This window comes from Eucyclogobius newberryi, unplaced genomic scaffold, assembly GCF_026437365.1.
Source record: "Eucyclogobius newberryi isolate DKJ021-1_F unplaced genomic scaffold, fEucNew1.0.hap1 SCAF_15, whole genome shotgun sequence".
Lineage (NCBI taxonomy): Eukaryota > Metazoa > Chordata > Actinopteri > Gobiiformes > Gobiidae > Eucyclogobius > Eucyclogobius newberryi.
In genome coordinates this window covers 7,119,274-7,146,872 of record NW_027315779.1, presented here as the reverse complement: position 1 = coordinate 7,146,872, position 27,599 = coordinate 7,119,274, and the positions used below count along the sequence as shown (strand labels likewise).

Below are 27,599 nucleotides of genomic sequence, written 5' to 3'. Positions count from 1 at the left end.
AAAAATGCATAATAGAGAAGAAGAAAATATAACTCGCACTGGAATATAAGTCGCATTTTTTGGGGGCATTTATTAGATAAAATCCTAGACCAAGAACAGACATTTCAGCTTGAAATGCAATTTAAAATAAAAACAGATTAGAGAACAACATGGTGAATAGGTGTACGTATGCTAACATGACATATAGACAACAAACTGTAACAAACTGTGGTAAGTGTCTGGTATGTTAACGTAACATAATAACAGTTATTCAGATAACTATAGCATAAAGAACATGCTTACAAGTTTACCAAAGCATCAGTTTTACCCCAAATCACTAAATCCATTGAATTCTTCTTCCCTCTTGCGGTTGTCATGAGAAATGCTGTTGCCAGTGTTAAAATAACAAATTATATCACATATAAGTCGCTCTGGAGTATAAGTCGCACCCCAGCCAAAATACAGTAGTAAACCCGAACATTGTGAACGCAGCCGAAGAGGTTATACACGGGTTTAGGGCTGTAATCCTTTAGTCGTTGAGTTGATTAATCGCTCAATGGTGTTTTAGATGACTAACATGTTTATTTATCTACCAATTTAAATTAAAAAGGATTTACATATGGGACCACATCAAAAATATAGAAGGATATGGAGGAAGTTGTAATCTTTTGAGTGCTGTTCTGATCAGATATATGGACATACTAATAGCGTTTAGTTTACTAATCGGTCAAAAAGGCATGTTTTTGGCCGACCAAGAATTCTTTAGTCAACTAGAACTCTACACTGAAATCCATGGACAGACAATATCAATATTTAAAACCAATAGGTCAATAATGCATAAAAAAAGCACAGCAAAAAAAAAACAAAAGAATCCAATAAATCTTGTCAAAGGCTTTTCTTTTCGCAAATTGTCTTTTGCCCAAATAAACGCTGGAAAGCAAAATAAGGTGGTAAAAATGTGTAATCTTCAAACATTCTTAAAATTCTTAAATTATTATATTACAAATTATAAAAAAGTGGGTGCACGATGGCAAAGGCGGTTAGTGCTCTTGCCTCCCAAGAATGAGATCATGGGTTCGATTTCCGGACCAGACCAACATCACATGATCTCTCTGGGTGGAGTCTGCATGTTCTCCCCGTGTTACCGTGGGTTCTCTCCGGGTTCTCCGGCTCCTCCCACCGTCCAAAGACATGCATGTGTTAGGTAGAATTGATGACTCTAAATTGGCCCTAGTGAATGAATGTGAGCGTGAACTGTCTGTAATGTCTATGTCTCTGTGTTGTACCCCGCCTAAGGCCCGAAGTCACTGGGATAGGCTCCAGTCACCCGCGACCCCGAAAGGGAACAAGCGGTAGAAGATGGATGGATGGAAATGATAAACTATTATCATTGCAGACTAATACACACGTAAGATCTTATACAACAAAGACAGCAAAATAATCAAATAAAAATGTCAAAAAAAGAATAAACCAAGTTGAAAAGATTTATATTCGACTAGGGATGTCAAGATTAATCGGGTAATAATAATTGTCTTGTAATCTTGGTTATTCAGTGCACAAAAAAACAAAAAAACTAATAATAGTGACAATTTTAGAAGCTCCTCCCGTGGTCCCTTTTGGGTAAACCCGGAAGAAAACATCTTTTGAAATGGAAATTATATTTATATTTCGTCCGCCTGTTCGATATGTGTTTTGTATTCAATCTATATTTAATCAAATAAAATAAAATGTTTAGTACTTTTTTATCTAGCTATTTGTGATTTTGTCATTCAGAAAGTCTGATTTTGTAAAGCTAGTTACAAACTTGAATATTGAGAAATAATGCTATAATGCTATATGCTAATATTATTAGCATGTTAAACAATGGAAATGAAATGTAAGATTTCACTGTTGTTTGTTAATGTTCTCAGTCATCGTGAATCATTTCTTCTCACAATAATCACCACACTAAATGTTATATTGCGACAAACCTATATTAGACTTGAATTCAGAATAGTCATGACTAGCACAGCTCGTCAGTTACATATACCCCACAGTATCTCCATAGCTGTATTAATCAGTAACCCTTCATAGATGAGTGAATGACGGTTAATAATCGTATGCGTGAACAGACATCAGCGCGTTGTATAAAAGATTAGTCATCGGCGGCGGACCCTTCGGGAGACGGTGTAAGATGTCAGAGCGCGGCTAAGACTGAGCCAAGGTTAACTGTAATATACTCCGTGCTCTTGAGCTGAAATGAAGCCACAGACCAGGCCTCGCTGACTCCAGTGCGCACGAGCACATTGATATGCAGCCCGTCGCTACCTGTTGGATGTGTTTAAGCCCAGAGGAGCGGCGACGCTGGTAAAGGAGTGTGTCACTTCCTTAGCAACTGCGCGGCAACAGAGTTTGAGTCACCGCTTGCTAGTTTCCTTTGCTCATTTTGTTTTCTGTGGACGGGGATATTATTGTCAAGATGCGGAGAATGTAGTAAAGACTCCATCGTCGTGTTGTGATCTGCTCGGGTTAATAGTAGCGTGTCACAATAAAACATTTTGAAGTATGATTTGATTATGATTGTGATATATTGCAAAGGGAAAATACCACGATCAAAACTATGTAATGCTACTGAAACGATAACCGTGAAATAAATATACAATATCTTTGAAAAACATGGACTGCAACAGTGGTGGAACGTAAGGAAGTGGGAAAGTAAAAGTACTGTACCAAAGTAAAAGTACTGTACTGTACTATCTGTGCTTTACTGAAGTATATGTTACAGTGGATACGTTTCACTTTTATCTTTGAAAGCAGGTACCTCTACTTTGTACTCCATTACTTTTTGAACAGGACTAAAAAGTATTTTTTCTCATGGTTTTAGACCTGCTGAAATGGCTTTATAGTTGGGTTTATAGTTTTAGCACATTTACAGTAACATCTTGCTTACATTTTCAAGTCTTGAGCAAACAAAATATATTATGTACTTCTTCCACCATTGAACTGCAATCAATAGAAAGCAGAATTAAACATGAGGTCATCGGTATCTATGAGTCATATGATGTTTCTTATCCAACCCTCTACATCTCAAATATTACCCTATTATAAAAAGTAACAACAACCTCAACAAAAAATGCACACGCTAAATGTTGAACCCCCAAAATATTGCAGCATCTCTCTAATTAGAAATAGATGAATAAACAATCTATAATTCAAGATATTCTTCTAAATGAGAAAGGCAAAAGTAACTGAGTTTGTATAAAAGGTCACACAGCTATTCATAAACACATAAAACATGAAAATAAACAACATTTGTACATCACGTAGTATCTGTATCTGTTGTAGTTTGTAATAGGTCATAATAGACGAGAAAGCGGATCATAATATGTTGTATTAGGTAGTAATAGGTAGTGGAATAGTAGGTATTAAAAGGTAGAAATAGGTAGAAATATGTAGAAATGGGTAGTAATAGGTAGTAATAGGTAGTAGTATAAGGTGTAGGAGAAGTGGGGTCTTAATAGTCATTCTTGCCTGGTTTTATTTGACTTGAAACTTCATTATTATTTCAGTCAGTACATATCCATAGTCCATATCCATTTAAGAATATTTTTTGGGTCAGCCTTGGTCATAATCATGTAACCTCCTTGGCACAAGTTAGGAGTAATCTTTTGGCAGGTTTTCTGCTCAAATGTGTTCAAGACCCAACACGGCCCCATCTGCAAGCTCAGTCTCATTTATAGTTATGAATGTTTTATAAATGAAATGTGTCGATGTAAAACTAATTGGTCCTGGCTCATTCAGGTTATTTTACGTGACGTGTTTTGTCTTTTTGGTCATCAGAAGCTTGACTACTCCTGATATTAGTAACAGTTTCTCATGATTCACGCAGGAATGACTAATTCTGGCCTTGGCCTTCTGCCTTCACCACTTTTTGAACCAAAAATCTCAATTGGATAAAAGTTTTTATTGGTTAAAGCTTGGGCACTCAACAATAATTTTGTAAATGAGAGTTAACTAGCGTGGACCACAACCTCAGGGCTTGGATGCAAAACGATTGAAACGAGAAACATTTGCATTCAAAACGGGCATCAATTGTTTATATCATGTATCTCTTTTTTCAATAAATGATTTTGGCCTGGATGTGTGTGACTTGGATGTTTAAAAAGTGTAACCACTGGAAAAGGTGTGGCTGAGGTGAGGTCCTTCTCTAGAATTTAAGATAACAAACTTGTCTAAAGTAAAAGTTGTACTTGTGTGACAAAATCAGAATCGCAAGCAGCGCTCTGACTGACAGCACTTTGACGATCCACACCAGTTTATGAAAAAAGATGTTCTAAAGCTGTGAACAATCCCCCAAAATGAACGCATGTACAAACAGTGTGCCAAAATAACTATTTAGATAGATTTAAATATAGACTTCCTCCTTTTTTTTCTTGAAGATTGAGTAAAGTAGATTTAACAGCATAGTTTAATCAACACTACTCTCTCACACCAATAAATCCCCTTTGCAGAAATGTTCTGAGTGTCTTTATCGGTCTTGTTGATGTGTGCTTTAGGCCCTCGGGGCTCTTGGCAGCTTAAAGATTGAGTTGTTGTTCCAGATGTTGCTTGTTGCCGAGACGTTTCAATCTGGGCTCTTCTAGCATTTTCTACCTATATCTATGTTGCTTGCTGCTTTTGCCCTGGTTTGTGTTGGGCTGAGTGTGTTGCTGCGGTTTACATCAGCCTGTGATCTGCTGGTATGGTGGGACATGAAGCGGCGTGTATTTGTGCAGTAAATGTGTACATGCAGGGCTCCAGACTATTTTTGACATCTGCAAGAACCGGTAATGTTTTTAAGCACTCGCACCATGTCAAACCTGAATGTTAATGTGTTCATTTTACTACCGTACTTTTGGGGCTATAGAGCTCTGCAGTATAAGCTGCTCCAACAAAATTCACAAAGAAACAAGAAATTGTACATATACTGGCCGCACCTGTCATTAAGCCGCAGGTGCCCACGTTGTAACAAGAAATATTTGCATAATATCTGCACTATATGTACGTCGGTTGTCTTTCGAATCGAGGCTCTTGCGGTCTGCTGCGCCAGGTTTAATTAGACTAATTTCTCATTGAATATGAGTTGGATTGTAATAAAACCTGCAGCATTTTTAAAGCTTAACTAACAGAAAACACATCACAACACATGTTTTGAAGCTTGAAAAACAGTGACCACTGACGTCTTCTTCTACAGTATGTCAAATGCTTGCGCTTCCTGCTAGAGTCTCCATTAGCCTGTAAAAATCTATAAATTAACCGCACCGTTGTATGGGCTGCAAGGTTCAAAGCTTGGGAAAAAGTAGTGGCTTAAAGTCCGAAAAGTATGGTACATATTTACCCAACTTAAATACTTTTCTCTGTCAGAAATGTATTTATTTGAAATTGCTCTTCTTCTTCCTTCTGCTCTCACAGCAGCGGCAAACACAGACTGAGCTCAGGCTGAGCTCTGGTCACTCATGTTATGTCAGTGCAGAGTGTGACCCGCTGACATCTCCAGTATCTGTCCAGGATTCGTCTGAGGCTTCAATTCACACACATGCGGTGGCATCGCGCCATTAACTCATTTAATCTGTTGTTTTTTATCTGAAATTTTGTAACATGCCCAAAGAATAGATTTAGTAAAACATGCCCAAACTCTAACTTTTGTAAACTCACAGGGACATTTATTCATAATGATTTATCGACCATAGAAAAACATTTTTTACAGAAACCTTTGGGTGCTGCTCCAGTCTTAAATAGGCCTAAATTTGTCTGCATTAAACAACTATTGACTGGCTACATCACATTGAAAGTTTAATAAAGCATATTATTTGCTACTAACTAGAACACATTTGTTATTATCAGTGTGTCACATGCGTCCCTAAATCATTTTCTCTCTCGTTAAATGCCCTGAAAATACATGACACAGACTTACAAAGATGTTTAATAAGGTAAAAATGTGGATCTTAGCACTATAAACATATTTGCACTGTACATAAACATAGTCATAGCCACTTAAACACAACATTTAGTTGTCTTATAACATTTTCTTCTTGCACAGAGTGAAACCGTTCTCTATTAAAAGTAGTTTATTTGGATTGGTTAGATTTAAGTCTATTTTTTGCTTGCTCTTTTTATCCCCCAGGTGGAACAAACCAAGGTTATTTTTCCTTGTATTTTTTCTTGTACGCATTGTTTTTTCAACCATAATACAAATTTAACATAGGCTTGGTTTAGGTTGTCAGATAAAATTATGCTTTGAACATTAAGTTGCCAATTTGCCATAAAAACAAAAACAAAACACGAATCTGCAGAAAGTGTGTGCTCATTCTTCCTTTAAAATGAATTTAGGTGCAGAGTACAAGCCTTCACACAAATCCAGACAAGCTTTATCAACGACATAGAAAACCGGTTTACATTGTGATTGGTCTTAACATGCTGCTTTCTAAGTACCACTCCACTGATACATTACCACATCCTTTTACAGATCTGTGTAATGAGCGAGGAGAATCCGATAGCAAATTAATGAATTCTCCCTCCTTTTTTCCCCCTGTGCTGCTTTCAGGGTCCCGTCTAATCTGCTCTAATGTGTTCACACTGTCACCGGATCAATGTGTCCACGGGCGGACAGATACGGGCCAACCCAGGGAGCAGGAAGAGCCACTAATGAAACACATAACAGGACGAGCTCGGACAAGTTTGAATGGCACAGCTAATAATAGGATGTTATCAATTGCGACAGTCCATACAGTATAATGACAGACAGATCAGACGTCAGTGCAACATGTGCTAATCTGCTGCTAATAAGCACAGCGCAGAGTGGATCATAATTATGAACTGGGCAGCCTTTGATTAACTATAAGAGGCCACACATGGAGTAGTCTTTATACAAGTCGTTCCCCAATTTGAGTTGGTGCCGAAAATGCGTCAAAATTTGCTTCTGGGCAAGCGCACAAATGTGTAACTAATATGCTCTCAATATATTTTATCTGTCAACATGTTTCTTTTAAGTGAAATATAAGCCAAGTGTTCGAGAAAACACAGCTGCTACTAAACAAACAGAACAAACAGATCAGAGCAGAGTGTAATATTTCATTTGTCTTTATCAAAAATGAACGTAACGCAACTTTCTTCTTTCTTTCTTTTTCTTTTTAAACATAATTTCCGGGCCGGAAGGCTTTATTATACAGGAAAGGTGAGAGAGAAGGGAGGACATGCAGTATATTGTCGGGATTCAAACTCACGACTGCAGAACAAACAAACGGACAGAGAACAGTTTCTTGCTTTTGGATATAGTCAAGCTAACAACTTCAATGATTGAGTCAAATTTGGCAAATGGCTCAAATTTGGGAATGACAAACCTTAAGCCAAAATATATAAATGGATATTTGCAGATCAGGCAGCAGTAAAATACTAAAATATCTAATTCAATTCCAATACCAAGGAAAAGGCTTGAAAAAAACATACTTTATCAAGAATACAGACCGCAATTTTCAACATAAAATCCTCATTATTTCTTTGATATTATCATGCGTTGTTGTAATAATTCTGAAACTATTCCAAAAAACGTCAGTATTGATACTAGTTTTGTATAGATTAATATCTATCTGGGTATCAATTCTTTTGACAACCCTAAAGCAAAAAAATAAAAATAATTAATAAATAAAGAATGATTTATGTAATCATTTATACAAAAATACAAATTAATTATTGAGTCAGGTCTCATGGTTTCCCAATTATGTTTTAAATATAATTGTTAATATTTTACAGTCAAATTGCGTTGCTTGGAATCTCACTAAAGACAACTGTAATAGAAAACCTTCATGCATTATAAAATCACATGCTTTCTTCATGGTTATGCCTTTGGTTTGATAAATGTCTTACAGTTAAGTGGGTAATTGTTGGACATTTTAAAGGTATCACATTCACAAAAGCAGAAAGGTGAAAGGTGAAGGAATGGAGTGAGTGGGTGTGGCTTTTTATACATTGTTTACTAGTAGTTTTCTGTGCTGTTATCTTGTGGTCTTGTTTCTGCACTTTTGGTACAGAAACATGGTGAAATCCTAGAGATACTTAATATGTTTGTGAGTTCTTGCCAGCGCCATGCCACTTTTAGTTGAATCAATGCAAGAGTCTTAGTATTTTGTCTTAACCATCGCTGATTTCTACTGCATATAGATTCCAAAGTTGTTGTGCATTCCCTGGTGTTTTCCCACTGCTTCCAAGTCCAGTGCAAAACAATTCCTAACTAGAGCCACAGCACTTGACATGAGTCTCCATAGACCCTGATCTGCCACTTTAACTCAGTTTAGATTTTCCACACGGGCCTGTTCATAGCCTGCTGGCCACCATTCTTATCTCTCAGTTTATTTACACTCTTTACACCAGGAAAGATGTGAGAGATACAGCACGTTTCTGTTTGGTCGGATTTGATAAAACTTAAATCTGTCTCCTGGCTTCATGGTGGTTGTCATAGTTACACTTCCTGCATTGTAGGAGAATGCTCAGGTTCATCGAGTGCAAGACTATTTCAGGAAGAAAGAGACAATTTATTGCATATTTCATCAAATGCAAAGTCAATATCACAAGAACCGAAATGTATGGCAATAATCTCTACTATTGCCATCTATTAATGTCTGTTATTGCCATCCATCCATCTTCTTCCGCTTCTCTGTGTCGCTAGGGCAGTAGTCTAAGCAGGTACTCCCTGACCTCCCTCTCCCCAGACACTTCCTCCAACGCCTCTGGGGATTCCGAGTCGTTCCCAGGCCAGCAGAGAGACATAGTCCCTTCAGGGAGGTGCCCAGGAGGCATCAAGAACAGATGCTCGAGCCACCTCAGTTCATTTCAACCACTTGTCCTTTCGGTCATTACCCAAAGCTCATGACCACATGTGAGGGCAGGAATGTGCATATTGATCAATAAATCAAGAGCTTTGTCTTTCGACCCAGCTCCTTCTTCACCACAACAGTCTGATGAAGCGGCCACATCACTGCAGACGCTACATTGATCCGCCTACCTTCCCTCACTCGTGAACAAGACCCCAAGATACTTGAACTCCTCCACTTGGGGCAAGGACTCCCCACCCACCTGGAGAGGGCAAGCCACCTTTTTCCAGTTGAGAACCATGGCCTCTGAGGGTACTGGAGAGGAGAACACGTCCGATAATCGGATCTCGGATTCAGGAGGAGCAGAGTGGTTTTCGTCCTGGTCGTGGAACACTGGACCAGCTCTAGACTCTCCAGCGGATGCTCGAGGGTTCATTGTGTTTGCCCAACCAGTCCATATATGCTATTTGGATCTGGAGAAGGCTTTTGACCGTGTCCCTCACATCCCTTATTTCCGTGTCCACCACCGGGTTCGGGGGTTGCCGCAGTGACAGGCATCTGAGACCTTGTGACAACAGCTTTGAGCAGCCACATTGACAATGGAGGTCAAGAACATGGTCCACCCGGGATCTGGGAGAAGCTCTCCTGGAGGTGTGAGCTGTAGACCCCGCTGACCATACATTAAACCTGTTATTAGAGTAGAGACAGCCTTTATTAGACAATATTTGCAGCTTCTATATTGATTATTATTCTTAAAGCTTGAAGATGAATATTCTGTCTGTGCTGACCTTGACTTTTTGGGGGTTTTAACCATTATTATAACTCTTCCTTCTCATTTTACCACTCAAAGTAGTTATAAAATGTATGGAGATATGGAGAAGATTTATGGATAATCTTTATTCTCCTTCGGACAAGACGGCATTGTTTTGTTTTTTGTTATGTCTCTTTTTCATCGATGCACGCTCACTCCTCAAACGGTGAAACGGTGACGCATGTAGGATTTGGCAGCGTCCCCTAGCCATTTTGGCACAAATGAAAAGAAAAAAATTTTGCTGCTCGCTATCTTGAACTGCAAATTCTCCATAGGGCGACATAATGATTTACCCTGTCGTTTTCAGTAAGCAGATGTTTTGTTTTTTAAGATCATCATTGCATGCAACTTAAGATACATATTAACATTAAGACACATGATTTCATATTGTATAGTTAAAAATGATCTTAATCGACTCGGCAGAGCTTATCGGCTGCTCTGGATTCTAGAAATCTACATCCGCCATGAAAAACCCATTTTGATTAACCTCTATATTACAGTTCATCACTATTAGAGAGGAGACAATTGCAGAAGCTCTACAGCAGCAGTAAAAGTAGATTTAGCGATAGTTGGATGAGGAGGAAGTGGTCGTTGCACTGCTTAAAAGGGGTACACCATCAGTATTGGGTTGTAGCATAGCGATAGGTACTCATGGGTTGTTTGGGTACGCTCACATTTACCCAAAGCAAGAACATGATGTTTGTAGGACATTCATGACTTTCAGATCAAGTGCAAAAGTCTTGTTAATTCAAAAATGTGACATGCTTTGACTTTTGAGAGGAAAAGGGCTTAAGCTTGTTTTTCATCAGTCCATGCAGCGACTGGTGTGCGCTTTTGAGGCCCCAGAGCAACCATTTCATGCCATTCTTGGTGTGATTGTAGTTCACAAAGAGAGGAGGCGGAAGAGAGGAGAGGCTGAGAGTGCCAGTGCAAAAATGAAGGACAGTTCTTTGGTGCTGGAGGCCTATATATAGCTATAGATACGTTCTAGATTTACCATTACAGAGGAAATGTCTCTCTGAAGCTGTGTCTATATTAGTGTCCATATTAGTGGTATGGATTTAGTCCTTGGACGTACATCTTTTCAGAATAAACTGTCATCTCGGCTCACAAGTCACTTCTCTCTCTGATGAACCATGGGAGAGAAACAAATGTCTGGGATAGTCACAGCAGGCAGATGTTTCCATAGGGTTCTCATCTAGCAACATCTCTGATTGGATCAAATTGTTTCCTTATAGTTATTATCCAAAACACTATCTTTTAAATGTAGCCATAAGCATTCAATCTCTTTTTCCCCCTCACAAATAACTGATTTTACTATTTTATTTGTGGAATAAAATAACTTTTTTCCTGAATAGAAATAAAAGTCAGGCTTGTTGTCACATACACATTTTTCACCAGATGTTTAATGTGCTACTTAACTTGGCGTGTTGACATTGTAATGTGATCAATGTATCTACCTGTAATGACCCAGCAGTTTTATATATTTTTTGCATATATATGTCTATAGACCTTCTTCTGCCTGTGACGTAAAGTTTCTCACGTTCAATCCCGAACTCTAGAGTATGTTTGGTCCAGGTTTAGTTCTTGGTTCAGTTTTGGTTTATTAATGTTTAGGACTGGCTTAATCTTACTTTTGATTTGAATCTTTGTAGTTGAACCTAGTTTTGTAATTTTTTGATATTTTCTTTTATTGCATCACCCTTATTTTTATCTTAACCTTTATTTTCCCTGATTTGGGAATTTCCGATTTTCTGTTTTTCTATTCCGGAACTAGATTAGCCTGAATTTATATTCTTGGCCCTGCATGGTCCTGGTTTTGTGCTCAGGTACTTTAGACATGAATTAGCCTCATTTAAATCTATTAATGATGGTACTTTGAATTCCAAAATGTTTTCTGATGTTTAACTGCGCATGAAAAGCTCTTAACCACCCTTCTTCTGTTCGCTCCCTTCTCACTCACCTCATTTACCCCCTGCACCCCAGCAACTCTTCTGTTTCACTGAAATAGTTTCTCTCTTCTCATTTTGCAGCTGGTGGGGGGCGAGTTTGACCTGGAGATGAACTTTATCATCCAGGAGGCAGAGAGCATCGGCTGCATGGTGGAGCTGCTGTCCCACTGCGAGGTCACGTGCCAGGCCGAAATCTGGAGCATGTTCACCGCCATCCTCCGCAAAAGTGTGCGCAACCTGCAGACCAGCACGGAAGTGGGGCTCATTCAACAGGTGCTGCTGAAGATGAGCAGTGTGGATGACATGATCGCAGGTGAGGGGCCAAAACACACACCTGAGGACGGCAGATTTAGGTTATGTGTGCGCGAGAGCGATGTGAGGATAGCGTGGTTAGAGGAGGTAAACGTCACACAGGCAGATGGCCGGGGAACTAGAGGTCACGTTTTCCAACTAGATAAAACAACATCCATCTTATATCTGTGGCCCAGGTCGCCGAGACAACAGCCTGAGCAGGGATCCTCTTCTCTACATACTTCCTATATAAACAAAGTGTCCTTAAAAGTTGTGGTATATACTTTATTTCCTTTTTTATCTTGTAATGTTGTATCCTTAAACATACACCTCGAGTTGTGTTACGTTTTGTTCACGACTTTTTTCAGTTTGTTAAATGCATCTCAAATATGAAGCCAGCTGACTAGAGGTTGGCGATATATATCGAAAAATGAATACAACAATTGTTCTTGAAGTATTCTAATTGTATATAATTGTTGTCTAGTCTGCAATTAAAGCTGAAAAGTGGTCACCAGTAGGTTTAGGCTTCGTTGCTTTGTTCCCTGGCCTCGACCATTTGCCAGAAAATCCTGTTTTGTTGAAGACATTTACAGGCACATTTTAGCACATTCCTTATGCATTGTTAAAATATTATCTGAATATGATGTGATATTCATATTTGTCCATATCGCCCACCTGTAATCTAGTCTAATTTAAACTGCTTTACACCTCAGTTCTCAGGGCTTAAAAAAGTAAAAAGAAATGCTAAGGTGTGCAAGATGTTGACCAAAGTCAGCCTAATGAATAATAATTTCCTCGTCACCCTGACCCTGTAGATGGATGGATTTTTAAACGAGTGCAATTTAGTTAAAACATTGAGTATTAATATTTTATTTGTGCGAAAAAAGCCTAGTGACGTATCATAATCTAGGAATAGACTTTACCGTCAAGATGGGCTATTTAAATCTCACTCTGATTATTTTGTATTCTATATGTTAATTCCTATAAATTAGTAAACACATTTCTTGGCATTATGTGGAGCGTATACATCCATAAAGCAGTATGTACATTGCTTTTTTCTGTGTTTTTATGTAAATTCAATACAACAGTAGTTTTCCATTATCCTCACTGTTAATATACAAGCCTTATCTCCATTTGGGCATTGCAGCAGTTCCTCTCTGAGCCCACTGGTGCAGCACGAGTCTCTGCAGTGACCTCACCACAGTCCCCCTCTGTGCTCTGCCATTTGTATGGAGGGCCCGATTACCAAACATCCCATACCCGGCCGCATCCCATTCCTCTACTGCATGATATTGACCTTGACTCCTCTTTAATGCCGCCTCTGTGTGCGGCACCGCTCCTCCCCCCTTCGTCCGCTCTGTCCTGCCCACAGCCCCGGGACGCCGTGCTTTATAACTTGTGTGACTTATTGCTGCTCACTATGGCAGAGCATAAGGCACTTAAATCAATTTAATGCCAAATATTCAGATTCTCTTTCCTTAACCATGACTCAATCCCCACTAAAGCTGTAAGATTTCGACCTACATGGCTAATGACAAGGGATTTAAAACTAGAACTCATATCTATTCTATGAGACGCCTCTTTATATCTATAGGCCCTAATGGGAAAGTAAAGTCTCGGTAAGCGCATTAGCCAACGGCAAAAGAGCTGTCGTTCTTTTGTGAAGTGAAGTAAGTCATTGTAGATATTTTGAAACGCTGTGTCAAAACAACTTGAAATAATTAAATTTTATTTACAGACATAAGATGATTAGCTGCTTGTAATCAATATAACAATTTGATTTGGTTCCAAAAAGACCAGCTTCAATTGACTTTCTATAAACATGACAGATTTTAAGCCTTTTGGACTCATATTAATCATTTGTGGCCATAGTTAAATAATGTTTTATTTGTAATTTTTCCTTATTAATCACAAGGATGCACACTCCGTCATTCTTCGTGTATCTGTATCTTCTTGCCTCAAAAATACCGCAACCATTAATATTGTGGGACAACGGATCAAGATTCAAGGCTCATTCTGCTTACTCAGTTGAAACGGCTTTTCCGTCATAAACCGAGGACTCTGTAATTTTGACACAATAAATAATAGATGGCACAACACTTTTAAGTAAAAAATCTGAGACGTGTGGCCAAAAGCTGACTCATGTGAAGATGTCCCAGCTGTCTCTGCCCGTATTCACATCCTCAGACCTGCAGGACCTACAGGATGTTTCTTTGCCTGTTCATGCATGTTTAAACACATACACCACCGCAGTTTTCCTCTATGTTGTGCACGTCTGTGAGGCCATGCTTGAAATCACATGCACAATTAAGGCTTCACGGGCGATTTGACAACAATAAATCTAATCACAATCTGATGATTCAGTATTTCCTTGATAGCGTCATGTCATGATTCAGCACTTCTTTGTTTAACACAGCGCTGTGCTCAAACGCAAACATCTTTTCCTCGCCCGCGCCTCGTATTGGCCAACCTCTGCCATGCTTTGTGTAAGTGACAGGTCCATTTAACCAATCTCAGTGAAGTGTGAGCTCAGAAGAGGAACATAGCTTTAGATATCTCTTGAAGACACTCTAAACCTACTTTGTGTACCTGAATCGTGAATATGATCGTCAAGAATATTCATGATTTAAATCACAATTAGTTATGATATTTATGCATTATTAATAAGGCTTAGACAAGTTAGTTGATGTGCTGAGAGAAGAGTTTTTTTTTGGTACAGGCAGAGAGTTGTAATTACATAAAAATAACCCAGGAAAATGTTGTGTTTTTGAAAAACAACAACTATGTGAACTTCATCAGGATCTCGTAAAACAGTCAAACTTTGTAAAATATCATGCTCACTCACCTTTTGCAATCCAAGCAACTTATCATTATTCATCAATTTATTTTCATTTATTTAATTAATGCTTTGTGATTCATAAAAGTCACTTTACATTTTATTGGTTTTGCTCTGGGGTTTGTTTAGCAGAACGTTCACCCATAAAGTTTAGACCAAACAATAATTCATTTTTATAAGTTCTAATTCTTACTAAAGAATGTTTTGTACTTGGTTGGAGCAATAATTGTAATCACAGGAACAATGAATAAACTGCACTGACTTATCATGCCATTAAAGCCTGTGTTTAAGATTGAAGTGTTTTTCTCTTTCAGACTTGCTGGTGGACATGCTGGGAGTCATGGCCAGTTACAGCATCACAGTGAAAGAGCTGAAGCTGCTCTTCAGTATGCTGCGAGGAGACAACGGCATCTGGGTAAGATTCTTCAACAACAAAATGTAAAATGGTGATCCACTTATGTTGCAGTTCAGAAGTATCCGGAAAAAAGTGCAATATGTCGCCTCTATGACACCACCAACCCATGAAACTTAAGAAGCGCTCAGACCACGGCGTCCTAATTTGTGCCGGACCCCCGAGTTTGTACATTTGAAGGCAGACGCTTTGGACCAAAAAATAAACTCACCAGCAGATGCGCTTCCAAGGCCTCGGCACACATGGAGGAGTTGTTGTGTTTCCCAGTGTGGCTGTTCTCTTAGTCCGATGGCAGAACAGGTTGAGAGTGGCTTTGGTGTATTTGATTCCCAGAGTCCAAATACTGAGGCTTGTTTGGGTCCACCAGATTCTTCAGAGGTGAGCAGAGTTTAGGGAATATCATAATTTGCTCCAAGAACTGCGTCTGGATGACACCCTGGACGCGCCACCACATAGACTTTGAATGTAAATTGGATGCTTTAACATACAGTAGTATTAGTAGTACTATTCCACCTCTGGATTGAACACAATTAAGCTTAACATATTAGTATTTTGTTGCACACCTTTCAATCCATAGACAATTCTTGTTGTTGGGGAATGATTCATTATCTTTCATTATGGTCATGTCACATTTGATTCATGCTGCCATTCCCTGTATATAAGTGAGAAGTAACTTTACACGACACTGGCTTAATTGTACAGCACACATCGGGTTTTGTGTGTGTGTCATTAGCCCGGCTGTCATTGTTGTAGTGCGATGGATAGGCCTCTGTAATAGGCTCGCATAAAACAAGAGCTGGGATTGATTCGAGGACTCGTGTCGAAACAAGGACAATTTGACTCGGGGTTAGTGCTGTGTTGGCTGCAACTGTCATCATTAGTGTGACACGGTCTCAAAATGCAACAGGAGTGGAGGAGAACACTTATATTGCGTTGTTTAAATTGAGTGTTTTAGATTTAAGTACAGAACCGGCCTTCTCCAGACCCATTTACAAGTGATGATTAAAACAAGATGATACAGCTGCAGTTTGGACCATTTCCTTCTCTGATTTGCAGTGAAGAGAGATTTAAATGGAAGAAAATAAATGGTTGTTGTTTGATATGTTTCATTTACAAGTTACTTTGAATTAGATGCGTCCACAATGGGGAAATTGCGTTGTGTTAAAAAGTTTGGTATTTGAATAATAAAAGCAAACAAGTCAAGGTTTTAAACAATAACCATTATAAACAAATAAACTTCTTCACATATTTATAAAGTGTAGTGATTAAACTATTCTGCACACTATTGTTAAGCTTTATATTGATGCATTCCATGGCTGTTATTATTATTATTATTATGGCTTTAATAATTCGTCGTAGATTGATTTTCATTTGCCAGAGCGTTCTTGGCTTGCTATTTGTGTTGATGATATTATACTAATTTCCCCACAGATAATGTTTTGTTCTCTGTTAACCTCACAGCACCCACACAGCCAGTCAGTCAACCATATTGTTTACGGACTCTAAAAGATCCATAGTGTTGCATTGTGCACACAGGACTCGTTGAAATTGGCAATGCACTTTTCACTTTGTTCTCCAATCACAAAAGCTCAGTGAAAAGCCTTATTTTCTCGACGGCGCGTTTCCTCAGCCCTGTGGAGTGTGCGACTGAGAGCCAAGTGTTCGTTTGGATTACTGCGGTCTGGCAGGGTTTACCGGTAATAGGCATTTGCTTGAATGAGGTTTGTTGGTAATGGCTTTGGGCCCATTGTGCTCTGTGGACCCCAGTCTGATCAACAAGTCTCACTTCAGAGCGAGCTATGAATGCTATTTGATTATTTGTAGTTTTATTATTATCTTTGGTGTATAGTAGGGCCTAACCCACGCTTAAAACCTGTTTCTAAAGCATCTTTTCGAGGAAATATTAATAGATGTTTGATTGATCATTACAAATCTTTTTTGGTTTGTTCAGATTGGAATTGCAACAGCAGTTTTCTAACAAATAAGTAAGACTATAGCGGCATGAGGCAGGCATTAACCAGAATAAATACTGGTACTACTTCTACCTTTAGGATTATCTTGATATAAATAGGGTTAGCACACGATTTACTTGCTTACTTGGCTTTAAATGAAGCCTACCCGGTTGTGTCTCCATGTTTTTATCTTCTACATTAGCGCTAACTGCCTTCCATACTCACGACTCTTCGATGGCATTTTGTTCCTGTTTTATTTTACCTGCGAATAGAACAAGAAGCAGCTCATTGATCGCACACGAGTTGGCCATTAACGTGCATCCGCAATGTCAACCTACCAAGCTAACAAGCATCCCTATGGCTGCTTGAGAGTAAATACACCTCTGCGACTGACTAATTAAATAGCATTACATGTCGCACTACGGCTGTAGTAGACACTTTCAATGCTAGAATCTAAACACAAATTGGTACTTGTGTTTTGAAAGCATAAACAATCTGTGCCGTCTTAAGAAAAAGACACGAGTACAGATTTCCTGATAAATGCATCCTTCTGTACAACACTGTTTTTTAATCCATTAGGTTCTTGTTAATGAGGTTAATTTACCAGTTAAAAGCCAACAAGCTGGTAATTAGTCGCTCATCCAATTACATTGACGCTTGTTGTCATTTGCCTAACTGCCCTTTGTAGGTTTCTGATTGGTCCAGCTCATGTACAACACTGGGATTTGTCTTTATCTGAAGGGGATGCATTAACAAGTGGAAATTATGGTTGCGTTTTATGGGGGGCGAGATTTATGTTTTGGAGTGTGTAGGTTGAAGAGTGTGGCGTGGAAGCGAGAGGAGAATGTGTGTGAAGTATTGGCAGTTGCTGAGAGGCCAATGTGTCCTTTTGCCCTCTCTCAATCGCCCATCTGCTCTGAAACGTCTCACATCTACTGCGGCTACTACTGCGGACTCTGATCGCTGGTCCATACTCTTCAACCGGAACCTATATATCCATCCTCTACTACTTCAAGTCCCTCGATGCCAACTGTTTAACAACATTGCGCTCTCTAGTATACCCAGAAAGCAATCGATTCACTTTAGACTTGACAATTAGTTAATAATCAATTACAATCACTTAGCCGCTGCCTTTTTACATTTCTAGCCAGACCAGTAGATTAGAGTAGCAATTGTCAGTCACCTTAATTTGTTTTCATATTGTCAAATCAACTCTCAGGGTCAAAATCAGACCGCAGAGTGCTGCCTGTATTTAATTATAAAATGTGTTGTTGTCCAAAACACAAGGCAGATTTACTGTCTCTGTTCTGACCTCTGAAAGTTGTGAAAAGTGCTTATAAACTAATTTCGATGAGTAATTAGGATGCCAGGAATATGATTGGAAAAGTGAAGAAGAAGAACTGGACATCTACAAACAATTTAATATCTTATGTATGTTATGTTTTTCACAGTAACAATCAGGTGCAACGCCTTTAAGCGCAGTCCAGTTATAAATAGTGCAATCTAAAATGACATACTTATAGCCCAGGAGAGCCTTTTTCTACATGGACTCTCGCTCTACTCTTTTTCCCTGTCGGTTCTAGTCCAGCGGTCCCTCCCATTCGCCCCCACGGCCTCCTCGTGAGGTGGATCGATTAGGGGTTGCCATGGTATTGATGGGGTGATGTCAGGGGGAGGACAGAGGTGATTGAAGACTTATTGATCGCGCGAGGCTGTAGGAGATGGTGTCGAGCCTGTTACTTTCTCTGGACCGCTCTGCTCTCGTGTGTTTTGTAATTGGGGCCCACTGTACCACACGAGATGACAGGAACTTTCTTCCCCCCCCCTTCCATGTTTGTAGCCGAGACATGCCATCAAGCTGCTGTCGGTGCTGAACCAGATGCCCCAGAGACACGGCCCTGATACCTTCTTCAACTTCCCGGGACGCAGCGCCGCGGTGAGACAACCAAACGCACTTATTTCACACGGTTTGATTTATATCTAAGTAAAGACACAAAAGCATTATTTTTTCTATAGCTAAATTACAAAGACACACAGTTCAAAATAACGCTTGAATTTATATAATCTGTATTATTTTGTTTCCCATGCATTACATTCTATTGACCTTAAGCTTAAATTGGGCTTTGATGCAATGTTTTCATCATGATTTAGTGTCTTTACAATGTATTTTGTTTAGCTTTTTATTGATCCAGCCCTAGATGTTCTGTAATTAGCTGTGGTTAGCCAAAGGTTAGGGATTCTGCTAAGTAAGTTGTAACAGGTAGGATAGTAAATAGATGAATTGAGAATGTCTGAAATGATTGCGATTAACAATAATATCACAATGGTTATTAATGTTGCTCACATATTTAAAAATGTGACTTACAAGGACAATACTTTCTCATGTATTATACTTAGCTATATGTGAAAATACAACGATCTCAAGGAGAACATCATTGATAAGTAGGGTTTTTAAGATAGAATCTGGGTGAAAACGGCAATTATTTTTGTTGGCAATTATAACAATTGCACAAAATAATTATTGCTTTCCTTATTATTGCAATGGCCAATATTATATTGTTTATTGTCTTTTTATGTAGACACAAAAGACCAATTTCTCTCAAATATTGTTCACAAATCTGTCAAAATCTGTCTTACAGAGCAGTTGATTAATAAAAAAATCTTCAAAATTACAATATGTCATTATTACTGTTGTATTCTTTATTGAGCATGTCTAATTAGTCCAGGTGATCCCATTTTACAGAGTGGTCAGCGCCTCATTATCACCTGATGTTCTGTGTTAAAACATGTTTGGTGTTAATGACTGTGACTTATCTGTTTGTGTCTTCAGGCCATAGCGTTGCCACCAATCGCCAAATGGCCTTATCAGAACGGATTTACTATCAACACGTGGTTCAGGCAAGACCCGCTCAACAACATCAACGTGGACAAAGACAAACCGTACCTTTATTGGTGAGTGCGATAGTGCTAAGCTAATAATGCCTTACTTTCTTTTGTATGGTTAGTAGTAGTAGTTGTGGACTTGGGCTTGGTGGCACAAAAACACCATCTTTACAACATATTGAACACATTTGATGGATAAAACAAATGCCACAAATTCACAAAAATCTGCATTAAACTTGTTGTTTTGTCCAATCTTCACAATTTATATGAAAATACATGTATACATGGTACTGTATTTTCCAGGCTATAAGTCGCACCAGCCAAAAAATGCATTATAGAGAAAAAAAAAAAAACATTTATAAGTTGCACTGGAGTATGAAATAAGGTTGCAAGTGTGAAAATGATATCACATAATAGTCGCTCCGGAGTACAAGTATAAGTATAAGTATAAGTCACACCCCGGCCAAAACTATGAAAAACGGTGGGAATTATAGTCCGGAAAATACAGTAATTAGACTTGATTTTGAATGCAAATACAGCAACGTACCTCTGATAATCAAAATGTAATACTTTTATAATACTCTCAGCTAAGCTTTTGAAAAGTATTTTTGTTGAATGAAAATGTAGAGAAGTCTGGGAGACAACTTTTTTTCCATTCAGCCTGGTTGTTGAATAAAGACGATGTGGAGTTTTTCTGTGACAATCCCAGAGAGCTTGTCTGTCATGGTCAGTGTTGGAATGTAACTAAATCCATGAACCTAAAACAGTGGAAACACTGAGGCCAGGTATCTGTTCTTTCTACTCGACTAGATTTTTTAACTGGACTGAAAAGTACAAAGTGCTTTTCAAATAGTTTGAGGAGTTATTTTTAGCACATTTATGGTAGAATAACAAGGTTTTAAGCAAAATGCAGTAAAACCTTTACTAAAAATATTTTAATTGCTACTTATCAAAAATCAGCACAATTATTTATTTAAAAAATCACTAAATATCACCTCATCAACATTGTGAAATTATTTTTAAACATGTACTTCGAAAAATTTTAATTAAGAGAATGTAAGAGGGAGAGACAAAACCATTCAAACTAAAACAAGTTCTTCACTCATGGTTCACAGTCAAGTACAAAAATGAAAATGAAAGAAGATTGTGCATGCAACTGCTGCAGATGCAGACTTTACGTTAGCCTCACTCTGACGTTCCCCATCATGCTCCGTATTGATTGATACTGAACAACGAGGTGAAAGTGTAAAGTTGGGTACACTTTGTCTGAGCAGAGTTAGACCGAGCCCATTGAAGGGAACATAAGGGATGCAGTTTAAAGCCGGGTTTAGTGCATTTAATCACAGAGAGACAGGCACCAGCACACTGTAGCTTCACCTTCATTCTCCGCTGTGAAATTTAGTCAATAATGTACAAGGCTGTTCAGTAAGTACCCGTATGTGCTGCCAAAGGTGCATCTGTGATCCCGAGATCCCTGCGGTTTGAAAAATGTATGAGCTGAATTAGAAAATACGTGGCTGCGGTATAAAGAAAGAACAGTACAAGCGTTCACATATGAAAAGGGTTCCCATATTGTGACGCCTCTTCACAGATCTGACCTCTAACTTCTCAAATTGGCACAGTAGTTATTTAATTGAACTACAAGGCTTCGTTAGACCGATGAAAAATAAATATGTGCTGAAAAGGTTTGATCTTTTTGTTGTTTTTTTCTTCTTCCTCCTTGTACACAACCATCAGTTATGTAATCAAAATATAACAATTGTACTATTGTTTGAATACAGATAGGCAAGTGGTATTAGTATAGAAACCGTGCTCAACTTTCCCTCCCACCTCAGCTCTGCTTCACAGTCGCCACTTTGCATTGGTGACTTTGCCAGCAAATGTAGATTTTTTACAATATATTTTTGGTACCACTTTATAATTACACCTTATGCCTTAAAAATTCAGGCTTAGTAAATACGTAATTAAGAATAAGGTTAGGATTTGTGTTAAAAGCTAGGGTTAGAGTATTATTTATGTTACTAAGCCTGAATCATTCTTAACAAACTGTTTGTTCACTATGAAATAAACCTTTGTTCATGCTTTACTAAGGCAAAATAGATTTTTTAAGAGTAAGGTTTGGTTAGGTTATTTTGTATAAAGTGCATATGTTAAACTACACATTTCCCTAAATCATAGTGAAATTTGCCTTTCTGTGGGGAGTTTGCATGTGTAGGTGGACTTTCTCTGGGTAATCTAGTTTCCCCCATCAACCTGCACCAAAATCCTCTAGCGAAGTTAGTCCTGACCAAGCCAAGCTCAAAGACCTGGACATGGGTCCCAGGCGCTGCGCTGCCACGACAACTGCTGACATGTTGCGGAACTGAAGGATGAAGGATGGGTCAAATGTAAAGACAAATTTCCCTACAGGGACAATAAAGCCATATTTAATCTAATTTAATTAAATCTATTGATGTCATACTGTACACGTAAAACTATGATACATTTTAGCACAGAAACTAACTATCCAACCAAACCAAGTCATAATTAGAAACATAATGAGAACCTGTCATTAAGGTTACGGCTATGGGGCTTGTACTCAACCCTTGAACAGTAACTAAACATTGAAATCTCCAGTTTAACACCAGTTGGTGCACAAACTCATAATGGATGTGCGCTTACCATTAAATGCCAGTACAGTCCATTTCTGAGCCTGCCTGTGTTAACTGCTCGTCTCTGGAACACCCTAAGTGTTAGTTGTTAGCTGTAAAGCATCATTATAATTGACCTTTTATTAAAACCTGGTTCTACTGAGCTGTGGAGATTTTCTCTCTCACCTCTCCACTTCTTTCCCCTCACAATCCCTCGTCGGCTTTATCTTCATTAAACCCGGGTTTTGTCAAAAAATGTTAATCTCTAATCCTTTTTACTTTTGGTTTTGTCATAGTTTTCTCATTGTGCAGACTTGTCCAGTTCTATTAGTCATTTTATTGTCTTGTATTGTCTTCTTGGTCTGGTGCTGGTTTAGTTCTGGTTTGTGAGTGCCACTATAAACTAGTGTAGTCACAATACTATCATTGCATATTTCCATATCAAGGAAAACTATAGATTCTCGATAGCAATTTTGATACCACAATGATCATTTCCAACACTTACAGTCATTTGTTTACTGTATGTCACCATGTGGTCATACAGTACATTTAGTTACTTATATTAGTTCTGATAAAGATCAAAATCATTCTAAAACTGTTCAGGAAATGTCAAATGTTGTTTTTGTTGATGTAGTTTGTTTTATTGTTTTACTTGCTTTAAAGAGTGTGTGGCTGAATTAGTATTGATTAGTCTCTGATTTTCGGTACTTTTGACAGCAGTACTATGAACGTTCTGGTTTAGTCCGGATTTAATCCTAGTTTAATCCTGGTTTAGTCTGGGTTTAGTTATTGTTTAGTTCTAGTTTAGTCCTTGTGTAGTCCTAATTCAGTTTTAGCTTAATCCTGGTTTAGTCCCAGAGTGGTTTAGTCCTTGTTTAGTCCTAATTCACTTTTAGCTTAGTCCTTGTTTAGTCCTGATTTAGTCATAGTTTAGTCCTTGTTTAGTCCTGGATTAGTCCTGATTTAGTCATAGTTTAATCCTGGTTTAGTCTTGGTTTAATCCTGGTTTACTCTTGGTAGTCCTTGTTTAGTCTTGGTTTAGTCCTAGAGTGGTTTAGTCTTGGTTTAGTTCTAGAGTGGTTTAGTCTTGGTTTAGTCCTAGACTGGTTTAGTCTTGGTTTAGTCCTTGAGTGGTTTAGTCTTGGTTTAGTCCTAGACTGGTTTAGTCTTGGTTTAGTCCTTGAGTGGTTTAGTCTTGGTTTAGTCCTAGAGTGGTTTAGTCTTGGTTTAGTCCTAGAGTGGTTTAGTCCTGGTTTAGTCCTAGAGTGGTTTAGTCCTGGTTTAGTCCTAGACTGGTTTAGTCTTGGTTTAGTCCTAGACTGGTTTAGTCTTGGTTTAGTCCTAGAGTGGTTTAGTCCTGGTTTAGTCCTAGACTGGTTTAGTCTTGATTTAGTCCTAGAGTGGTTTAGTCTTGGTTTAGATCTAGACTGGTTTAGTCTTGATTTAGTCCTAGACTGGTTTAGTCTTGGTTTAGGTCTAGACTGGTTTAGTCTTGGTTTAGTTCTAGACTGGTTTAGTCTTGGTTTAGTTCTAGTCCTAGTGTTCCTGTCAAGTCCATATTTAGGTTCATCTTAATTCACCTGCTGTTGGCTCTTCACATGACGTATTCATCCCAGTAGAATTGATTCATAAAGTCGGTATATCAAGATAATCCTCATGTACATGTTATTATCTTTGTACATGTTATTATCTTTGTACATGTTATTCTCTTTGTACATGTTATTATCTTTATACATGTTATTATCTTTGTCACCCCGAGTTACCCCTTTGTTTTTGACTCTGTTTACTCAAGATTCTAGATACGGTTTGTACATCTTCTACAGGAAGGATGACACACAGTCTCTGGATCCCATTACAGAGATAAGAGCGGCACACGTGTTACAACGTTTCCATGGTGATGTGCCGTGGATGGTTATGGTGGATTCATATTCTTTTCCCCCTTGAGTTGAGTCACAGAAGCTGCAGATGTGAAGGAGGTTATGAGTTTACGATATTGCCTAGTCTAAAAAATCCATGCAAGAGTGATCGTGTTGAATTTAGTCCATTAGTTTAGTCACTGTTGTTGATTATGGTGTGGAACAAATGCTGAATGCCCAGTGTCGGGACCAATTAGAAAAGAGCCTTTAGTCACAACTCAACAAAACGCTGGAATCTGCAATTGCAATAAAAAAATTAAAAATATTAAAATCCTATTTAATGTTTAATGATACTTTTAAATAATGAACACACTATGTTTTTATTCTGTTTGATTCTCAGCTTATTACTGGGGTGCTTGTAGTTTATTTATTTTTCACTGAGTTGCTGTTTTGTATGAAATATACTCTTTATATAAATATTCCTTTCCTTGTTTAGCCCTGGATTTCAATTCGTCTGATTAAGAGTGTGTTTACAGCACATTCTGAACTAAACTGGGACTAAACCTGGAACTCAACCAGGATTAGACCACGACTAAACCAAGTCTACAGGACTAAACCAAGTCTACAGGACTAAACCAAGTCTACAGGACTAAACCAAGACTACAGGACTAAACCAAGACTACAGGACTAAACCAAGTCTACAGGACTAAACCAAGACTACAGGACTAAACCAAGTCTACAGGACTAAACCAAGACTACAGGACTAAACCAAGTCTACAGGACTAAACCAAGTCTACAGGACTAAACCAAGACTACAGGACTAAACCAAGTCTACAGGACTAAACCAAGACTACAGGACTAAACCAAGTCTACAGGACTAAACCAAGTCTACAGGACTAAACTGGGTGTGAGACGAGGGGGGGGCGATGTGGACAAAAATGTACATCTTGTATCTTAGTAACGATAATCAGATGATATGTGGTTAAGTTTAAGGTACACATCTGATATTATGTCAATCCAATAGAAATGTGTTCAAATGTGTACTTTATTGTGTTGGTTGAGGTTCAAATATCTGTCAAATTAACCACACAGGGGGAAGGGATGAGAGGAGGAGGGGGGGCGGTCCTGCTCTGGCCCAGTCCTTATCGTGCTCCCCCAGATCCGGTCCCAACGTGATACTGGGCTCTGCAGCGCTCTGCAGCGCTCTGCAGCGCTCTGCAGCGCTCTGCAGCGCTCTGCAGCGCTCTGCAGCGCTCTGTGGTCTGTGATAAAACACTGCGAGCCTCTTCACACGAGCACCGGACTCACTCCAGAGCTTTGCATCTGATTCAGGACCAGCCGCGTGTGTGAGATCCTTGGAGGGCCCTTTACACGGAAAATGTCTGGGATAATCTCAAATTGTATGTGGTGTAGCCCGAGCCGTCAGAATCCAGAGAAGAGAATGAGAGCAGTTTTTACCAAAAGCCTGGATCCCCTGATGCTGCTGCCACAGAGCTGTTAAATGCTCTGTTTACTGTCACTCCAGCACATCTGAACAAGAGGGTTTGGCTCCTTATTCTGTAAGAATTTCTGTACTTATGTGTGAGAGTGTTTAATGTAAGACTCAAATACCTGAACATTTACTGTATCAGTATGAGTTCTATGATTACACTTCATTGTTGGACCAGTTAATTAATGTAAAAAGAATATATATAGGTTTATAGGGAAAGGACATGATACAATGACAGCAATAATACATTCTGAGGCCAAAATTGTGCACTGAACGTCACAATTCATGTTAAAATCTCCTCTTGTCTTGTTCTTGTGAGAATTGTGTCTCGTCTCTCACTGTTGGCCTGGAACATCTCATACTCCACTTTCATTTATTCAACAATTTCCCACTGTCATTTCACAAGTAACTTTACATAATGGTTAAAAATGGCATATTTAGATAAGTTGAGGTTCAAGAAAAGCAATAACTTCCTTCATTCTCTGGACAATGATTTGCTGATATAGGTTGGCATTGACAAAAACTTTACGTCTATTAACCGTGTGAAAATATTACCATTGAGGACAGTATTTTCTTTCTCTCTTTTGCAGTTTTCGGACCAGTAAAGGCATCGGTTACTCCGCTCACTTTGTGGGAAACTGCCTCATCGTGACATCACTGAAGTCGAAAGGAAAAGGCTTCCAACACTGTGTCAAATACGATTTCCAGCCTCGTAAGGTGAGAAAATAAGAAATGAATCAATTATCTCTGCACAGCTTAGTAATGGCAGGACACCTGTTTGGCAGAGCGCGCCGGGGTTTGCCTCGCAGCGGCCCCTTGTGCACAGACACTGTTGATGTGCGTAGATAAGGTTCTCAATTAGGTCCGCACACGCCCTCCAACGCATCGTCAGCATTCGCTCACTGCCATGGCCGCCGCTCATTCAGCTGATGAGACGGCCTTCCTCTTTATCCGCTGACCCAGGGAAATCGGACAGACAAAGTCCCTCACGCCTCCATTTGATCCGTTTTTTTAATCTAATGTGGCACGTCGTACGTCGTTCTGAGCGCGCACAACTTTATGTGTGTTTTTTGAGCTCGGATGTGTTTTCTGCTTCCTAATTTAAGCAATAGCATTTGTCAACAGTGATGAGATACTTACTAATGAGAGAGATCAACCAAATATAGATTTTCACAAACATCATTTTGAAGATGTTGAACATGAAGAATTCTCTATACTTCAGCTCTCTTGCATTAAATATTATTACAACTAGTTTTATAGTCTATGTATAGATTTGCTGCCATTTCTGATATCAATTTGCAGTACAGACATAATCATTTTACTTTGCTGGTTTGTTTATTACTTTTAAGTCTTAAGTTGTTTTCGACTGAATTCTTTGATCCACAGAACAACTTTATAACCATTTCAATATAAGTCAATAAAGTTATAGACTAATTCAGTGCTTCTCAACCTGGGGGGTTCATTTATTTGTGTTGTCTTGGTATATGTCCTGAAATCCAACACTAAGAAATAAGGCTAATCATTTATGATTTTTGGGGTCGGGAACGACAATGCTTGTTATTATGGAAGTAGCGAGGGGAGCTGGCTATATATAATATACAGAATACTATATAAAGTATGTTGATTTGTGACAATGTACCCTTCATCTGACTGGCAACCAGAATAATGTGAATAACCTGTATA

The 27,599-nt window shown here is 38.7% G+C and overlaps 1 protein-coding gene across 26 annotated transcripts in view; it reads left to right on the top strand.

Moving 5' to 3' along the window:
• Positions 1-27,599, top strand: part of nbeaa (neurobeachin a) — a 161,426-nt gene that overhangs the window by 43,441 nt on the left and 90,386 nt on the right. For all 26 annotated transcript variants that reach the window (XM_072445907.1, XM_072445899.1, XM_072445906.1 and 23 more), the window contains exons 2-6: positions 11,649-11,880; positions 15,009-15,109; positions 18,899-18,994; positions 19,889-20,010; positions 26,507-26,633. In XM_072445907.1, the coding sequence (XP_072302008.1) occupies positions 11,649-11,880; positions 15,009-15,109; positions 18,899-18,994; positions 19,889-20,010; positions 26,507-26,633 (678 nt within the window). The remainder of the gene's footprint in view (positions 1-11,648; positions 11,881-15,008; positions 15,110-18,898; positions 18,995-19,888; positions 20,011-26,506; positions 26,634-27,599) is intronic.